The sequence below is a fragment of the Leguminivora glycinivorella genome, chromosome Z, assembly GCF_023078275.1.
Source record: "Leguminivora glycinivorella isolate SPB_JAAS2020 chromosome Z, LegGlyc_1.1, whole genome shotgun sequence".
Lineage (NCBI taxonomy): Eukaryota > Metazoa > Arthropoda > Insecta > Lepidoptera > Tortricidae > Leguminivora > Leguminivora glycinivorella.
The window spans coordinates 29,257,932-29,277,895 of record NC_062998.1 but is presented as its reverse complement, the minus strand read 5'-3'; the positions used below and the strand labels follow the sequence as shown (position 1 = coordinate 29,277,895).

The window sequence follows — 19,964 nt, the reverse complement described above, 5'->3', positions numbered from 1 at the left end:
TGTCAAAGACCAAGTCTGTGCTCCATAGCTCAGGATGGGGAGAGCATGTACATGTCCATGACTGAGCTTTCATTTTAAATATATTGGGAAGTCTCCCTTCATTTGCTCTTTCATGGACCAATAGCTCTTCCAGGCACTTCCGGTTCGTCTTGCGACCTGCTTGTCCTGTCGTGCCTGAAAAGAGACTATTTGGCCCGAGTAGATGTATTCTTGGACATATAACATTTCTTCCCCATCCACAAACACTTTAACATCTTACATCTAAATAACTAAATATATACTACTTATAGGATATTCTAATAAGATTTAGCCTATTTAACTTTTAATATTAAAAACGATGTTATTTAACATCGTTTTTAATATTAAATTTTCATTATTTTTCCTAGTCAGAAACCATTGTATATTAATTTCTCGTTAAAAGAAAAAACCATGCATTTAAGGGTTAAATAAATATAGGTAGGTATAAATAATACGAATAATCTTATGTGATAATGAGTAATAAGGTCAGGTACGTTTATCCCCGTATGGCACACTTAACCGTATTGACCTAAGCTTTACTTCTCTTTTAAGTCGAACCCAAAAATACAGTGTAGTATTTATATATTTATGTATAATAAAGTATTTCTTTCTTTTCGTTCCAATTCTATGAAAAACTATCACACGCGATATGCGCGATCATGCGCGGATCCAGGGGGGGTCATGGGGGTCATGATCCCCCCTGGAGCCTAGGTTGGCACAACAAAAAAATTATAAAAAATAGTTTTGATATGTACAATTTAAGTTCTTTCTAACGATACCCCACTTGACCTAGTAACTTGACATTTACATTTGGCCCCCTTCCATTTTGGCCATTTTCTATAATTAATATTTTTTATAAATCATAATTTCAGTTTGTAGAGGTTAAAAATGTTCATACCTGTTCCAAATTGGAAATCGATAGCATAAGTAGTTCTCGAGATATTTAGAAATGTGACAGACAGACGTACAGAGCGGGACCATAAGGGTTCCTTTTGTACCTTTTTGGTACGGAACCCTAAAAATGTGTCGTGTAGGTACAACTACAAATATTATGGCCCACATATACCCACATTCATTTCAAAGTTTTGATTTTTAAGTATCTTATTTTTTATTTATTCTTTACAGATTTTCTGAGTCACGGAGCGAGTTTCAACAAAAAATACGGTCAGTATTTTGTTAACACCCAATAACGATATGATACGTTTAAACTATTTTCATGCAATGCCTCAATTTAATGAACTAAACCACTAAAAGTTTTTTGCGATTGTAACTTTAGTTATTTACTAACTGCTTGAAAACATGATTATCTAATGGCTGACAGTTTTTTTACGAGTTTATAATGCAACTTTATGTAGTACCACCTTTCCAAGGTAAGGCAAGCTTAATAGGTACCATCAGCAACATCAGTTCAAACCCTGTCATAGTGTATTGTTTCATTCTGATATTTCCCGTGGTTAATACTGGTTTTTAGGGTTCCGTAGTCAACTAGGAACCCTTATAGTTTCGCCATGTCTGTCTGTCCGTCCGTCCGTCCGTCCGGATAATCTCAGTAACCGTAAGCACTAGAAAGCTGAAATTTGGTACCAATACGTATATCAATCACGCCAACAAAGTGCAAAAATAAAAAATGGAAAAAAATGTTTTATTAGGGTACCCCCCCTACATGTAAAGTGGGGGCTGATATTTTTTTTCATTCCAACCCCAACGTGTGATATATTGTTGGATAGGTATTTAAAAATGAATAAGGGTTTACTAAGACCGTTTTTTGATAATATTAATATTTTCGGAAATAATCGCTCCTAAAGGAAAAAAAAGTGCGTCCCCCCCCCTCTAACTTTTGAACCATATGTTTAAAAAATATGAAAAAAATCACAAAAGTAGAACTATATAAATACTTTCTAGGAAAATTGTTTTGAACTTGATAGGTTCAGTAGTTTTTGAGAAAAATACGAAAAACTACGGAACCCTACACTGAGCGTGGCCCGACACGCTCTTGGCCGGTTTTTGATTTAAAGAATACTTTTAATGCATCTATGTCATTTATTTTCATATATTTAATTAAGACAATAAAGCTCCAAGAAATGTGTTAGTTAAATCGCTTATATAGTACATTATCTATGTTTATGTACCTATGCTTTTAATATAATGATTTCTTGTCGACCCCTTCTAAGCATGATGAGTAGGTATTATTTAGCCATAATTCATAGTTGTAGGTTAATGGGAAGTAGGAGATATAAATAAATTTAGATTCCGTTGAGAAAGTTCACCTGTGGCCTGTATCTGTAAGTAAATAATCTTGGAAGTTTAATTTTAATTCCATACTTACGTATTCTCTACATCTTGACAGACATCGTAGGACATTTATAAAGTGAACCTATAACGTTTCCGTTTTTCCCTAAGCACTATTTGCTAAGGATAAAACGGAACGTGCATTTTAGCAGTCTCAATCAGTGGTGATAGTCGCCTACTGATTGAGACGGCAAAAATGAAAAATTAATAATCTTCCTAAAAGAGGTTAAAAAATCCGGCTGTAGGAAAGCGTTTTTGGCTAAGCTTAAACAGAGACCTTACACCTATAAAAACATTTTTAGCGAAATTGTTTAGCACTTATTTAATGCCAGATAACTACTAATAGCTTTTGCCCGCGGCTTCGCTCGCGTTAAATTCGAAAATTGCGTAATGCTTCATACAAACTTAAAAAGACAAAAAGTAGCCTATGTCACTTCATACCTTCAACTGTCTCTGCTTTAAAATCACGTCATTCGTCGCTCCGTTTTGCCGTGAAAGATGGACAAACAAACAGACACACACACTTTCTCATTTATAATGTTAGTATGGATTGTAAAAAAATAAAGGAAACGGGTTGGGTGGGGGCAGAGAACGTTTCATGAAACGCGGCAAGCACAGCACGTGCGCGCCTACGGGCGCCGGGCGGCTCGGCGGTGTAGGCTTTCCCGGCTAATGCCTCTTATTAATCAATAAATATGCCTAATCATTCACGATTTACAACCTACATAACAATGAAACATTTCCCCCTTCTTTCAATTCAATCTTTTACAAGAATAAATAGGTTAAAGATTTGCGTGCGTGTCCACTCATGCCATAGAAAAAAATTGCACGTCTATACATTACATACCTAATTACCGACTTACCTATAGGAAAAATAAAAACTACGATGGACATTATTTGTTGCACGTCCCAAACTTAAAAAAAATTAAAATCTTAATATCACTGTTATATATATAGCATAGCATATTTATAACTAAAATTGTACCTCTGTACGCATCCATAGGTTAGATCATCTTGTTTGCTACGACATGGTGTAAAAATGTAACTCGGGTAAAACAACTTAGCCTTAGGATTGAGGCGACACAGACTGTCAAATCTACCATTATTATTTATTCAAAATGTTCAGTGATGATAGGTTAGTCTTCATTTTCTTTGATTTGGTTTACGTAATAGATATGGCTTAAAAATAATTGAAAATAATTTAAATGTTAATGAAAAATTTTTTATCCACCGGCGTGTTTACCAAGCGAAACAAATTCCAGTGGAGAGTATAGGTACAATATGCAATGGCCTGAAAAAAAATAATAATAAATGCTGGTTGCAGGACTTTGAAATTTTGGTGGTTACCACTATTCGATATAAAGAATTATGGAATAAAAACCGGCCAAGAGCGTGTCGGGCCACGCTCAGTGTAGGGTTCCGTAGTTTTCCGTATTTTTCTCAAAAACTACTGAACCTATCAAGTTCAAAATAATTTTCCTAGAAAGTCTTTATAAAGTTCTACTTTTGTGATCTTTTTCATATTTTTTGAACATATGGTTCAAAAGTTAGAGGGGGGGGGACGCACTTTTTTTTCCTTTAGGAGCGATTATTTCCGAAAATATCAATATTATCAAAAAACTATCATAGTAAACCCTTATTCATTTTTAAATACCTATCCAAAAATATATCACACGTTGGGGTTGGAATGAAAAAAAATATCAGCCCTCACTTTACATGTAGGGGGGGTACCCTAATAAAACATTTTTTTCCATTTTTTATTTTTGCACTTTGTCGGCGTGATTGATATACATATTGGTACCAAATTTTAGCTTTCTAGTGCTAACGGTTACTGAGATTATCCGCGGACGGACGGACGGACGGACGGACGGACGGACGGACAGACAGACATGGCGAAACTATAAGGGTTCCTAGTTGACTACGGAACCCTAAAAAGAACCTCACGCGAAAGTATTTTTGTAATACTTATGCCAAAAAATCACAAATTACAATCAATTCGTAGTGTAACCATCTACGAGGATATTACGATTGTTAACGTGGTTTTTAAAATAGGTAATTGATCTAGCTCCATAAGTCGACTATTTTTAATCCAAATCGTCCTAAATTCAAAGTTACCATATTTGACAATGCTAGGCAAATCCTATTTCATTCGAAAAAATATCAACTGCGGTTTGTATGTCAATCCACATCGCGACGATTTTCATTAACGCTTTACTCGTTGCATTTAGCTTTTAAGGTTATGCAGAGCTGTTTTACATAATAAACGTATTTTCGAAAATATATATAAATAAACACCTTCATTGGAACCCCCGAATCCTGCACACCTTGTCTTTATAAATATGTGAAACAACGCGCAACCCGATTCTATGATGACCAAACTTTTTTAGGGGATCACATTATTTCTAATTATATATTATTAATTTTATGACTAGTCCATATCCGTAGCCAAAAGGATGTCATTAATTATGCTACCTGTTTATTGTTTAACCGCAGCAATCCCTATTACGTGGCAGAAAAAGGTAGACAACCTAAGTGTTGCATATTGTAAATTATTGTGTATAGTATAATAATTATATGCTTTTCACCGGACTCTGGAGTTTGTTTCATTTGGTAAACACGCCAGCGTATACGAGTATATTCTTGACCATTTTTATTGGGGTTGCCATATTAAGTCATGATCTCATGAATCTCATGATCTTAAATTTATTTTATCCGATTGAATATAAGGCCTGCGGTATCCATTCATGTAGCTTGAGCAACTGGCATGCCAGCCACGTACTTTATAATACTTGCATGCCGGTTCATTTGCCAGTAATTTTGAAAATGGCTGGAATGCCACTTATGCGAGCTACATATATGCATGTGTTCGCAGGCCTTATCCTTAACTGGTAAACACGTCGGTGAAGGTCGGTCTTCTACAGATCCTCTACTATTACGATTTTTATTGTGAATGTATCTAGGTATTTTTGCGAGATGTAATGAAATACAATAGTTATTACCATGATTGTTTTACAAAGGTTTACGGTACTCGTTTGCATGCACTACTGTAAACATTTTACAGCAATAACCGTAATTGAGACTCTCATTATTCCCGCGGAATTATTTCCTCTTAACCCTACTACAACTTGAAATCCTTGAGTATCTTGTAGAGGCCTTTTTGACACTTTAATTGAAATGTAAGATGTACATCTAGCGGATGCTGCCCTTGCCCTTGTCTCGATGCAAATGCAGTACCGCCAGGGTGTGTTGAGAGTTCATGAAATCTTTAATGATCTGGGCTATTGGATGAAAGTGATGGACTTAATATACTGGTCTATGGCATATAAAACGAAAAAGAGGTTCACGGAGTTTTATTTATATATCCCATATCCCATAGATTTCAAAGCCATCGCCTGTTTTATTCATCAGTCTTTTAGTTAACATATATATGCATGCAAATCTTAATGTTCATTAGGAATCAGAATTTTTTTTATGAGTAATAGTCAAACTAATAACAACTAAACTAATACGATTAGTAAACACAATACAGTACGAGTACAAAAAAGTTAAAGAACTCTGATTTCACGTGCATTATTAACAATAAGGTAATTCAAACACATAGCAAGAAAATTGATAGTTGTTCAGGAACTCGAGATATGCAATTAGCAAAATGCCGTGTACGATCTAATTGGCAAATCATTCAGTTAGTTTCGAGATATCGGACCTTACGATTTTTTATATCTTACCATATCTCATGTTTAGTTGATTCAGGCTACTCATACTTAATTAGTACCGATACGATACGCTATATAATATTCGATTCTCAGCGGCTTACCCATTACATGCAATGGAGAAAGAAGGAACTAAACCAAATTAGCTCATAGTGGTCCTAAGGATAAATGTATGCCTCTGGAAAAGTAGAGAGATGTGTACCTGTGTAGAAAACAGACTGGATGTTTTGGTGGTGAGATGAGTCATTGGCAAGCAAGTACTTGGGGCTGGGTGTAACGGTTCCGGGGTTCCGGGGTACCGGGGTGTCGGGCACCGGGAGCCGGGTGGTGGTTCGGTGGAGGTGCGCGGAGCGCGGCACGTGGCGGCCGGGCGGCGCACGTTGCGGCCGAGCGTGCCGCGGCGCACGTGGCTGTAAGCGTGCCCGGCTCTCGGCCACCGGCTCCTTCAATCCTGCCGCGCGCTTCTTCGGGAACGGACGCGTTATATCGTGTTAACCGGGACGTCGCGAGGATTGAGTGCGTCAGAGCAGACAGGGCCGGCGCGTGCTTACGATGCTGGCCCGCACGCCGGCCGCTAGACCGCCACGGGTACATCGATATGGGCACCGACACGGCGGCGCTGGGCTGGTGCGCGCATTCGCTGTCACACTTGGAGCGCTGTTTCCTCTCGCCGCCGCCGCCGCCGCCGCCACCGCCACCGCCACCGCCACCGCTACCGCTACCGCCGGCGCCAGTCGCGCCCCCACTCATGCTGCCTCACCATGTTCACCGCCGCATGCCCATCATTCAACCGCCGCAAGGTACGCCCTTCGGCGAATGTTTTGGACCTTTCGTATTTAGTAAACACAACCAGAAAATTACACATTATGTTATGAGATGTAAAGTAATTACCTATCGGTAATAAAGTCTATTATATACTTACTACGAGCAACATTAAGATACCTATTTATATATTAATACTATATGGTATTTACTTAACTGAAAAATTCTGACAAGTGACAAGTAGTATGTTTACGTTTTAGAACTTGTAGACAATGCTCAGGGAAGTCTGAGTATCACCTACTAACATATCAGTTTTATACAATTCTTAAAATACTTATACATTGTGATAATTTTAGTTTTAGTTTTAGTTTGCGTGATTTAGGGAATTCAATTATGTAATTGCTATTTATAAAATAATTTTTCAGTTCATATGGTAGTTTTTCTCCGCACTGTAGTTTGCAAAACAGTATTTCTTATAAGGTCGAAATTTCAAATGGCCATAATCGAAAAACGGAATACGATACGTTTGCGAAGAGTCGTGTCATCCCGTTTGCTCACATATGTTCATTTGAAAGGGACGAGACTAAATACGATCTAGAATTTTTTTTAATTTCTTCTCTTTTTTGGCAGGCTGTACCTGTAATTTATTTATGTCTGACTACCTATTGAGAACAAATGCCTGCATACAATTGAAACAAAACTATCATTTATCGATTGGTCTGGCTTAGTGAATCAATTGAATCATACTTAGAAAGAACCACTGTCTTTTCTGCGAAGCCGACGTTCCTGAGTTAAAATCCCTTATGGCATTTATTTGTGTGATGAGCACAGGTGTTTGTTCATCAGTCATGGGTGTTTTGTTTTCATAGTAATTAAGGGTCTCCCCAAACCTATTGACGCGGAATTGGCTTTCGCCGACTAAAATCGCTCATTAGTATGAATATATGCGTACGCATGCGTTCATCAACGACGAGACGTAAGCGTCTTTATTTAATACTAACGAGCTATATTTGGTCTGCTAAAGCCGATTCCGCGTCGATAGGTTTGGGGAAACTCTTGAGTCGACACTGCGAAGATTAATGAATGACTATCGGGCCATTCATCGTTTTAAAACTCTTGGGTCGTTCGAGCCATGTCTTATAATATATAGATAGATAGATACTCTTTATTGGCACACCTTAGCAAAAGATACAGAAAAAATATACGTGGAGACAAAACAAATGATTATAATAATAATAATTAATATGTTATTTATAAAACTTGATCAAACACGTAGGTACTGTTTGAAGCTTTGATGTCAGGAAAAACGTTATTTTTCAATAGGCGCCTACTTACCTCCTAGTCAAATCAGCTTCTTTTTAAGAACTGTCAAAACGAACTTGAACGACTTGCCAATATAGAATTTAAATGAGATTGAATTGAGTGACGTCACGTTCAATTCAGCCTACTTTATATATTTCTACCTGACTTATTAAATAGAAATTGGATTTAAAAATAATTTCTGTCCATGGTCTTCTTATAATTATCTGATGCTTTATTTCGTGCATGCTATAAAATATTTTATTTTAACTTTAGTCAAGTTCTCTATATATTTTAGTTGAAAGTTGGAACGAAATAAGGTAATTAGATTGATAATAATAACACGTTTGCGGCCCGCCCACAACAGCTTGAATACATTTTTAAAGCTGCCTTTCACATTATGACTTTTCAGATTTTGCAGCCACTCATTTTGACAAACAAAAGATTTCGTAAAAAGTGGGATTTTGAAATAATTGTTTGATAAATGACATCGCACATCTGATATTTTTGACTAAATGCAACTGATCGCAACAATACATCCTCTCGTCGCCTCTTGGTGTTCATGAAAAGCTTGTTCATTCAGTTACCTATATAGTTAACAGTTTCAAATATACTTTATTTTGATTAAATGTTAAACTAGTAAAACTTAAAAGATGATTCTTTATATTTCAGACATTTTACATTGCATCTACTAGCAAAACAAAAATACATTTATAGGTTAAGGAGACTTTATGGTACCTACATTCAGTCTCCTTATTTAACCTAAAACGTATTTTTGTAGTGATTGTAATAATAGTATATACGTCGACATACATATAAATATATTAAATAGAAACAAGGTGGTTTTGATAAAAATATCAATCAAAAGTATTTATTAATTGCGTAAAGATTTTTATGTGGAACTTTACTACGGGGAATGTCTTTTATAATTCGGGATTACAAAATATTAACAACTTTATATTGATACAAATGGCTTTATTATTTTTAAATTTAATCCCCTATGTGGTCTACACATTTTTCTAATCAAAAATACCAGTTTTTAAAGCATTTCAACCTCTCCGATTGGAACACCTCCAAAACGTACGTTTTGAAGACATCGACCGTTGCTTCGGGCGTCAAAAAACATTGTTGACGAAGTTCGTGCTAGCCTTGCATCAATAAAAAAAATCTATAGGGGCCAAATCAACACTACACAGCGGGTAATCCATTAAATCAATAATTGTAGGTTTAAAAATATATGTTTTTGCCGACTGGTGTGGGTTCGCAATATCGTGGTGCAGTAGAGTCCGTCTGAGGCAACTGGCTTTTCCCTAACTTTTTAAATTAAATCGGGCAAAAAAATAGTTATATACCTACTATTCAAAATTCACTAGTTTAAATTTTTCTTAAGGATTGGTTGCATTGGCCTCAGTTTTTCCAAAAATACAGACAACGATTTGGTTTACAGGACTTCGTTCTCTAACAAATTTCATTGGATACGGTCATCTTTGAGGTATATATCTATCGACTGGTGTTTATTTTCTAGTTCATACAAATAGATCCAAAATCTGTCACCTATGACAATATTATAGTTATCGTAGGAAGGCCATTCTTTGTATTCTTCACACATTGATGCATCAATCCCCGCAAGCCTGTTTATGAGCACCGTTCAAATTATGTGGTATTATCCGTCACGAACAAACTCTTTTTGGCTACCAAAACTTCAAGCAAATTTGTTTCCATGCTGGTCCCACTAATGCTCAGAACCTCTTAATCTACGTATCCAGCGTCACGTGAGCGCCTTAAAATATTATTAGTTCACGCACAGAGTCAATGTTTTTCGGAGGAACCACTATTATTGGACGACTTTTACAAAACTCGTCGACAAGCGAACTCCGGCCACGAACAAATTAACGATAAAAAATTGTTATGATGGTGCTGCATTATTAAAAGTCGAAAGTAGTAAATCAAAAATTGTAAAGAAATATCGCCCGAAAATGTTCACGAGCCAGTTCAATGGTGGCCGATGCGATATTGTTTCATAGGGCGGTAAAAAACTTTTTTTTATTCATATTGCCACTAAAAGGTCCAAACTACATTATCGTAACCTCAATTATCAGATTTCGGCACTATACCTCGTTTTTTTTTAGAATTAGAAATTTGGTAAACAAAGAAGCAGTCGTCGGCGTCGTCAACCTTAGGACAAATATTAGATGTTAAGAATTTTAACCAGAACAAGAACATAACAGGTCAATGTTAGTTATTTTTAAATTGCACCCGTAGGTATATCAACCGCATCATTTGATTATTTGCTAAGGAAAATTGGAGTGATTATTTATTTATTTATATCATACTTAGGTATTCGAGAAACTAACTTTCAGTGGACTACGTGACGGTGTTTTACAACCAACTTGGGCCTGTCTCTGGTTGATCCATTGCAGTACCTAATCACAGTCGAATGCCACCAAACAGCACAAAATAGAATATTAATAATAAAGTAATAAAATAAGTGCTCGTATCATAAAATTCTATGCGTTAATACAAAAAATAACGTTATTAATATGTATAATTAAATAAATAAAATCAAGCTCATAAAATGAACCGATAGTTCCAAATGTCTGCTTCTTTAGGTTTTTTAATATGCAACCTTTCCAGAACTAAATTAGGAAATTTTAAATAATACAGATTAAAACAAATACTTACAAGTTAAATGTATAATTGTAAGTATTATTTTTATATACATATTAAACAAACTTAGAGTATTTTATATTAAAATGCCTGTTTATGATACTGACAGTTGATGAATGACAGTCGTGACAAAAATGTCTCATATAGACCTCGTACTTCGTGCTTTTACGTTCTCTCTAATGCTAAAAAATAAAAACCGGCCAAGAGCGTGTCGGGCCACGCTCAGTGTAGGGTTCCGTAGTTTTCCGTATTTTTCTCAAAAACTACTGAACCTATCAAGTTCAAAACAATTTTCCTAGAAAGTGTTTATAAAGTTCTACTTTTGTGATTTTTTTCATATTTTTTAAACGTATGGTTCAAAAGTTAGAGGGAGGGGGACGCACTTTTTTTTCCTTTAGGAGCGATTATTTCCAAAAATATTAATATTATCAAAAAACCGTCTTAGTAAACCCTTATTCATTTTTAAATACCTATCCAACAATATATCACACGTTGGGGTTGGAATGAAAAAAAATATCAGCCCCCACTTTACATGTAGGGGGGGTACCCTAATAAAACATTTTTTTCCATTTTTTATTTTTGCATTTTGTTGGCGTGATTGATATACATATTTGTACCAAATTTCAGCTTTCTAATGCTTACGGTTACTGAGATTATCCGCGGACGGACGGACGGACGGACAGACAGACATGGCGAAACTATAAGGGTTCCTAGTTGACTACGGAACCCTAAAAATGAGGTTATAGTTTATTCAAATCCCGAGATAGAAAAGGCAGCCCTCGTATGTATCGTATAGATATAAAAAAAATAAACGTTTTAGTTAAGAAGTCAGATAATAGTACATTTCGATACAAGTGCGAAAAAGAGGAAGTTCGAAACGAGTGGCGATAAATTAAAACACGACCAAAGGGAGTGTTTTAAATCGACACGAGTTACGAATTTCCTTTTCGCACGCAAAAACACCATCTGTACTGAAAAAAAAATTCAGTACAGATGGTGTTTTTTTACGCACTAGTGCGAGAAGTGGTTCTTTATATGCCAGGTCGAAACTTCGGAGGCTCATCTATTCTGTACTGAAAAACGTCGTACGATACACGTGCGAAAAGGAAATTCGTAAATCGTGTCTTTCGCACTTCACTTCCTTTTTTACGCACTTGTATCGTAATGTACTATTACACTCGTGTTATTTACCAAATAATTTGAGGGTATCACATATTATTTTAATTAGCCGTAGCATGAGTTGTGGCAAAAAGTCCGGAGAGTGCAAGGAAGATGACGATACCGATATGCATACAATCCATACTATACTATACTATAATAATATTATAAATGGGAAAGTGTGTGTGTCTGTTTGTTAGTCCGTCCTTAACGGCAAAATGGAGCGACAAATGGATGTGATTTTTTAAGTGGAGTTAGTTGAAGGGATGGAGAGGGACATAGGCTATTTTTGTCTCTTTCTAACCCCACACTTTCCTAAAATGGGATGTGAAAATTTGTATGGAGCATTCCGCAATTTTCGAACTTAAGGCGAGCGAAGCCGCGGACTAAAGCTAGTATACTTATATAATATGTAGGTACCAACTGGTACACCAAATTAAAACAAGTGGGATAGTCAATTTCCTTGTAACTTACGTCGTGTGCGGGGCAGTTGTCACTCACTGTTGATATTGATGGGAAAATAGCCCCAGACGCGAGGAAGGGGCCGATGTAATTGCGTTCGTTGCGATTTATTACTACAGCATTCTTAACCTTGAAAAGTGACGTCGCTTTGTTACCATCGCCGCGAGTAGGTATGTAACTCTCGCACATACGTATGTAAATCATATGGTTCCTAGTCGCGTTACTTTTGAAGCACGTTTTAGTCCGCATTTTCCTGTGATTTTAGTTAAACCTGCCATTTGTTTTATCCGTTCTTGGACTTACCTTAATGTGTATCTATCTGTTTCCATATGCTATGTCGTCTGTTAATATACTATTATCGAGCGGTCGATGGTAGACCAGCGGTGACCCTCGGGTTAGTATTAAATGCTGAGTCGGTACCATATGTCGTGTAGGTCGTGCTAACTTATATGTTTTAATATATTTTATTGTTGTTTCGTCTTTTACAAGTGCATTGTGTATGTAATGCAAAGTTATCACGAATAAATAACTGAACTATAATTAAATTGAAATATATAATCATCATAGTTACGAGTATTTTTCAATATTATTTGTCTTTTAGCATACTTTTCCAGGGGTTAATATTACGATCCGTAGTTGATTTTATTTGCCTTATTATATTGTAAGCCTAGATATATACATACATAATTATACTATTCGTTACTAATACTTTCACGAGAAATTAAAATTCAATGACTTGTTAGTAACCGAGTTGTTACACTTGGCGTATAGCTAAGTCGTCAGATGACTGTATATGCCAGGTGTGTAGGCCTGGGCAGTGTAAACACGGGTGTTATTTTAACTCGCGCCACAATGGCCCGATAACGCGGCCGATAACAATCCGCCGCCAACCCTGACATTGGCACTGCCGCGTCACGACGGCGACGGCTTGCCTGTGCTTAACTCTTGCTACGTACTCTCACATGATGGGGCCGAGATGAACTTCACATTTCTGACACTTCTATCGGAACACACCACGCGGCCGGCTTCGAAGTTTGTCGTATAACCACTTCTACTTTCTACGATTGCATGCGTTATTACGTTTTCACCGGAGTTTTGACTATATACTTATAAATCTACACGTCGCGTCTTTAATCACAATTTATCATCTAAAAACGTAGTAGGCATGTTAAGGAAAAGGAACTGTTATAATGACCAAGGTCCACGAAGTTTTTGTTTGCCTATGATTTAGGTATACTTCACTTAAATAGCTACTAGTTGATAGGATTACTTAAATTACGAACGATCTACGACGATTTGGATGTAAGAAAAATATTTAAAATATGTAGTGCTTATACTGATCCGATAAGTGCTTTTCTAAATTAGGTATGTATTTACTTAATATAAATAGGTGAAATTGCACATTATTTAGAAAGACCCTAGTGCTAATGATTTTTACATTATATTACCTAATAAAAAAACAACCCTAATAGCAAGACCCTGCCCAGGCCAGGGTTATTTAGACACGACTTTTGCTTTATGACAATAATTTTTGATATGTAAATGAGTACATACAATTTTTAATAATGTACCTACCTACACGGTATAAAATAAAGGACATCATAAGTATTTAGGTCTATATTCTGACTTTTCATTATTGAAAACGAATAATTAGGGCATATAAGTTTTCATTTAAATGTAAAAATAGACGTTTTATGTACAAATGTGTAGATAAAGAGGGTATTGTACTTTCTGTAATAATTATGTCACCATCTAGGAGTATCGGAGTAAGTAGTAAGGTCATGTTTTGCTTGAATGTAAACATTAGTTACATAAACGACGCGCGGCGTTCGATAGTGAAAACTGCGGACTGCACAAGGTTAATTCTCTCTCCGAGTAGGATCGGCTTAGTTGACTATCTCACGAGTTTCGGCAGTGGTTAAAGTGCTGGTGTTTTTGAGAAAGGAAAAGTAGCTTATTTTTTGTGGCCTTGTGAGTTGCGCGGGCGCCGTCCCCTCTCCGCGCCCCTCGGCGGTGCTCATGAAAGTGAAACTTGAGCCCGCAGTTTTGGACTGCAACGCCTCTGATCGCATTCCAATGTCAAGCTCCTCGTAGTCATTACGGTTAGTCAAAAAATACATGTAGGTAAACTGGCATTCTAGGCTCTAATTACTAACCGAATAGTTCTTATTTAGAATAATGATGGGCAATTCCTACTTATAATTTAACGTAAGTTTAGGTATTTTGAGGCGGAGACTATCGTTTCACGTCGTGACTGTAGACGTCATAATATGAACACGTTGTTTAACATTGGTTTTTGGTGAGATGATTTACTACTTTACTTTCTCTAACCTGATTTCATGTCACTCATCCTGTTATATGGGTGATTCTCTGTAAGGATGTTCAACAAACAGTCCCCTGGCAATGATTTTTTGAAATATTTATTAATGAAATCCTAAATAGTTAGTATAATTTAATAAAACCCATTTGCCTTAATTAAATTATACAAACTATTTCTGATTTTATAAATAAATATTTTAAAAAATCATTGCCAGGGGACTGTTTGTTGAACATCCTTACAGAGAATCACCCATCTACCAATAAATAAATATTATAGGATCATTCTTACACAAAACTAAGTCCCACGGTAATCTCACCAACTAATTTAATTGATTTTGTCTAGTCAATTTTTTTTAACCGACTTATTTACTCAGAATTTGAATATGTTCTGTATTCGGGTTCTAGTTTTTTTTATGTCAGACAATAAATTTCGTTTTAAACTACGTCCGGTAAAAAATAGGCATACGGCCCGCCAATTTATATTGTTTGTTCATTGTTTGTTGGGGGTTCTTGCTTCATAATCACTGAGCGATAAACGTAGAAAGACTTAGATACTATGTGCAATTTTTTTTTTAATATTCTGATGAACCGATATACCGTTGTAATTAGGATAAAGCGAGGCGTGACGTGTTGTGAGAAGTTGGACTCTTGCAAGTCGTGGCAAAGGTCAGCTCGAGACAATGGCCGCAGCAATCAGCGCTTCACGGTCCGCTGGCTGCGTCTGCCCCGTGCGGCAGCAGGCATTGCCTGCTGCACATTCCCCTATCATCAACTATGATCCAACATAACCTAACAAGACAATACCTATACCTCCACTAGTAAGCACTCGTCATATCTCTAAGCGGCTCCACATGCTTGCCGTTTGCTATATATATTACTTTGTCGTAAACCACCTATTCCGAACACCGATAAACACATAACTGAACTGGTAAAACCTCTCACACCTTCGTGTTGTTCGTCGTTTGCCAAGAGTGTGGTTACTTAATGTAACATATTAAGTTTCAGTTTCAAGTCATACAGTACTTCAGTCACGCCGTACGTTTAACATAAAGGATTGTTAAACTAGGTGCCCGACACATCAAGCGCTGTTTCAAACTGTATGGGTACGGTGACAGCTGTTGTAAGATAATTTCCATCCACAACTCTCCACGTATCCTGGTATTAAAAATTCTACAGTGAATTGTTGATGCGGGTTTTGCATGCAACAAGTGCAAAAACACTGCACTACCTATGTAGTTATATATTACTTATATATTTGCACATTTATCTAATGCGAATTTAGCACATAAGTAAGTGGCTTAAAAAGATATGAGTACAATTCTAGTCTCTTTAACAAAGTTCAATATGCGCTTGAGGCATTCAGGTTTGAACCTTGTTCCTCTAAAATAAGTTCCACTATAAAACAAGTAGTGACATGGTACGCCACTGACACGGGCAGTGTGTAGAGTTCAAGTTCGGGTTCCATTTTAGAGCGGTGATAGCCCGGCGGGTTATCGGGCCGACGCGGGCGCGATGAGCCTATCTTTAATTTATTATTGACTGAAACATCATTGAGCTATGAATAATCATGTTATCCGCGAATATCCTGTAGCCAATTTCCTAATTAGTGCATTTTTTTTACTGCTAAGTTCGTCCCCATAATCATCTATAGTTAAAACATAAGTAATTATAGGAAAATATAATGAGTAATGACGATAAAATTTAAACGTTAAATTAACCAAATCATGAACACTGAACTTAAATACTTGCTAATTGTTTAATATGACATATTCAATAATCATACTCTTATTTATGTTCACCATTATGTATTAATGTAGAATATCTTCTAATTTGATATATTTGGCATTCAAATCTCCCTATATTTATATGATAAAGATGATATACGATTTATGGCAGAATAATGTTTCACATAAGTAGTTTCATGTTTAAAGATTCATAACTAAAATGACTAGTATCTTAAACTGTTTCAGTAATTCTATAAGTATTCATAAACAAATTGAAAGGATTACCTACGTAAATGTTTGAAGCGTCAATGAGGTACGTATAGCAAGTGCAAGTTATTGTGAAATTCCTGAAAAGCTTGTGAGTCAGTGACGGCGCGGCGGCGCACATCTGGCCGAAGGAAAACACCATTGTCCCCGCTATCAGCGCTCGCTCCGCCTCGGGCCTGCAGCTGCCTGCGAGCCTCGCAAGCCAATACTTACACCATCGTTATATGCCTAACCATCGTCTTTAGATACTTACCATTACCATGTGATATACCTAGCTAGTTTTTCCATACTTCACATGCTGTTTGCATGGAAAGCGAGCCCCTCTTCGTCTCATAAGTATTTGGTTTTAAAGATTCCTATAATGCCCTGTAGATTCTAAGTAGACGAAAATGATTTCTCATCAATCTCATCGTCTTCCTTGCGTTATCCCGCAACTTGCCACGGCTCTTGGGAGCCGGGGGACTGCTTTGACAATTAATTCCAAGATGTGGCGGAGGCACTAGTTTTTACGAAAGCGACTGCCATCTAACCTTCCAATCCAAAGGGGTAACTGGGTCTTATTAGGAATGGTCCGGTTTCCTAATGAGTGAAAAGATATCCCTATTCAACTGCATAATTACAGCAAAAAAGTAATATTTAGATTTCCTACATGATTGTAGGTACCTACTCGCTGATTACATAATTATGTTTTATTTCTATTTAAGGATTAGGGTTGTAGTCGAGTGTAGTTATAAAACGTAAGATTCTTATAGCAAGAATCAGTACCTAGTTAAGGTATCTATGTACATACGAAAGACATGAACGCGCGCGGGTATCATCCAGAATTTTTTAAAATCAAACTCAAACTATTGAATATTTTAGGTAGGTACGTCTATTTACAATTGAATTTCGCACAAAAACCAATAAAACGGTTTTCCAGGATTTTATAGTATTCATTAATATTAGCAATAGTTACGAACGTTACGTTGTCAAACAAAACAAGTGGAAAGAGTATGAAGAGCAGTTCGCTTTGTTTACAAGCGACGTACGACACGTGCACTCGTGTGTACACATAACATGCGCGCGACCAGTAATCAGTTATCGCGTGGAGAGTGATCGCGCATCGTATTATGTCACTGTAATTAAAAACTATGCCGCGTGCAGAGGATGTGGAGGAAACGGGTGGAGGTCTGACTAGTGAGAGGCAAAAGTGGACAGGGGGGAGTGTTAGAGGTGGGAGTGAGAGGGCGCGGGAGGGAGGCGGCACGCGTGCGACCGCGCGTCGGCCTGTCGCGCGCCGCACACCGCCGCGATCGCACGCCCCGCGCGTCCCCGTAGCGTCCGCGTCGCGATGAGTGAACACTGAGCGAGTGCGTCGCGGAGCGCCTCGACTCGTTCTCATGGAGTACCAGCACCCGCAAGCCCTTCAGCCGCTCGGGCCGCCGGCGCCGCCGCCGCAGCTGCTGCCGCCCGCGCCGCACCCGCCGCTGCCCACGCTGCCCCAGCTGCAGCACGGCCACGCGCACGCCCAGGACGACGACCGTTGGAGCCAGTATCACATTTGGAGACAGCACGTTTTCGTCAACGGTCAGTGGCTCGCACCTTCATCGCTTATGTCCCGCGCTTCTCGCGACCAGGAAGCTCGCAGCACTTTCTCCGCCCGCTCGTGGCCAAACCGCTCCTGGCCCGCGGCCGTGGACGCGGATGCGAGAGAGCCGCGAAAAAAGAGAAAGTGCCCGAGCGCAACCCGCTGTCGGATGAAACTTTTCGGTTCATCGAGAGTTCTTTGTTTCGGCGATTGGTGCCTTTCACTCGTTACAAGGCATCCTCGATCTGTACGAGCTTAGCCACATCTACATTTTAAGTTTAGAAATGACAGTGACATTGTGTGTTGACTCGTGATGAAATCAAGTCATTTTTATGAGCTGGTAAACTTGTATCCAGATAGTCATTACTTATATAGCTACATACCTCGTAAACGCACTTTTCAATGATTAACATTTCTTGGTGTTGTTCCTCAAGCCAAAATTCATCGGCCTAAGCTCGAAAAGTCCTGGCTTTTATGAATTTGAGGAATCTACAAGTAAATAAATGGTCTTATTAGTTGCGTCGCGACAAGTGTATAATTGATGAATACGATAGGCTTCGTTTCTGGCGCGTGAAGACGGCCGACAACAAACCCGATTAGCGCGGAAGCGGCGGGAAGCCGTAGCGGAAGCGAGTAGCTGCCTCTCGCCGGCCGCGGCTGACCCAGGCTTCTTTCCAATATAGGTATATCTTAAAAGCTTGATATTACATGCGGGAAAGATTGTGGTTCGTGCCCATCTTACTGACATTTTCTCTATTCGTATGAAAATTTCTACACTCTCTCGAGGTCGTTTTATCTTCTTGATCAGGTTGTTGGTGTTATTTTTGCTTCTTAGATATTTATTCACAACGGAACCCATTTTTCTTTCATATTAATCGTATACAGACTAATGCATTGTCTGATCTCAAAGATACCATTTTAATAACATCTTAAAAATACTAATTATAACATTAATTTTCAAGTAAAACAATAATTTCTGTCATGATACTATATCGGTGTGACAAAGCAAGAAGATACATTTAATTCAAGGAACTGCATTTTAGGTTGAAGTAGTAGTATTACGTAGTTTAACCCGTAAAACAAGAGTTTTTAAAGAAACACTTGTTTTAAGCCATAAGGATTGGAAATTACACCATGAAAATGTAATTTCGACCTTAGCCCTAATTCTATATTTAATACAAGTACGTCAATAACTCGCTTTGGATTGGATATGAATATAGATCGGGTATGTCCGTGTTAAAAGTGACGTCTTGTCAAGCAGAAAAGTAGTTGGGTCCGTTCCGACGGCAATACCACTAATTTCTTTTCATCTGACCTACATGTCTATGCACAATTTGACGTCAGTTGTATACCTACCAGAGAAAAGAGAACATTTGAATGGATAGGTACAAAGAGATAAATATATTATGTTGATGCTTATACTAAGGGCCTTATCACACTTGCGATTTGCAGGCGATTTGAAAGCGAAGCGAACGCGCAGCGAGTTCGCCGCGAGTGCGCAGCGTGTTCGTCGCGATATCCATTGCAACAGTATTTGAATCTTCCGACGGTGCCATTATTGTTGGTTGTCCATCTGTCCACATTCGTAGATAATAAACTACTACAAATATCGACTTAAACTAAAGTGGATAGAAATTAATTTTGCTGATGAATACAGCATGAGGTCTCGACTCTAGACGCGGCGAACTCGCTGCGTACTCGCGGCGAACTCGCTGCGTACTC

The 19,964-nt window shown here is 37.8% G+C and overlaps 1 protein-coding gene across 9 annotated transcripts in view; it reads left to right on the top strand.

The window, feature by feature from the left end:
- The window catches only part of LOC125240540 (hepatic leukemia factor), a 148,989-nt gene that overhangs the window by 90,350 nt on the left and 38,675 nt on the right, over positions 1-19,964 (top strand). For 3 of the 9 annotated variants that reach the window (XM_048148438.1, XM_048148439.1, XM_048148441.1), the window contains exon 2: positions 1,144-1,182. The exons of 1 other annotated variant lie outside the window; for it this stretch is intronic. In XM_048148438.1, the coding sequence (XP_048004395.1) occupies positions 1,144-1,182 (39 nt within the window). Of the gene's footprint in view, positions 1-1,143; positions 1,183-6,497; positions 6,818-17,947; positions 18,242-19,964 lie in introns of those variants that run through there. 5 more of the 9 variants (XM_048148433.1, XM_048148434.1, XM_048148435.1 and 2 more) reach the window with 5 other exon arrangements.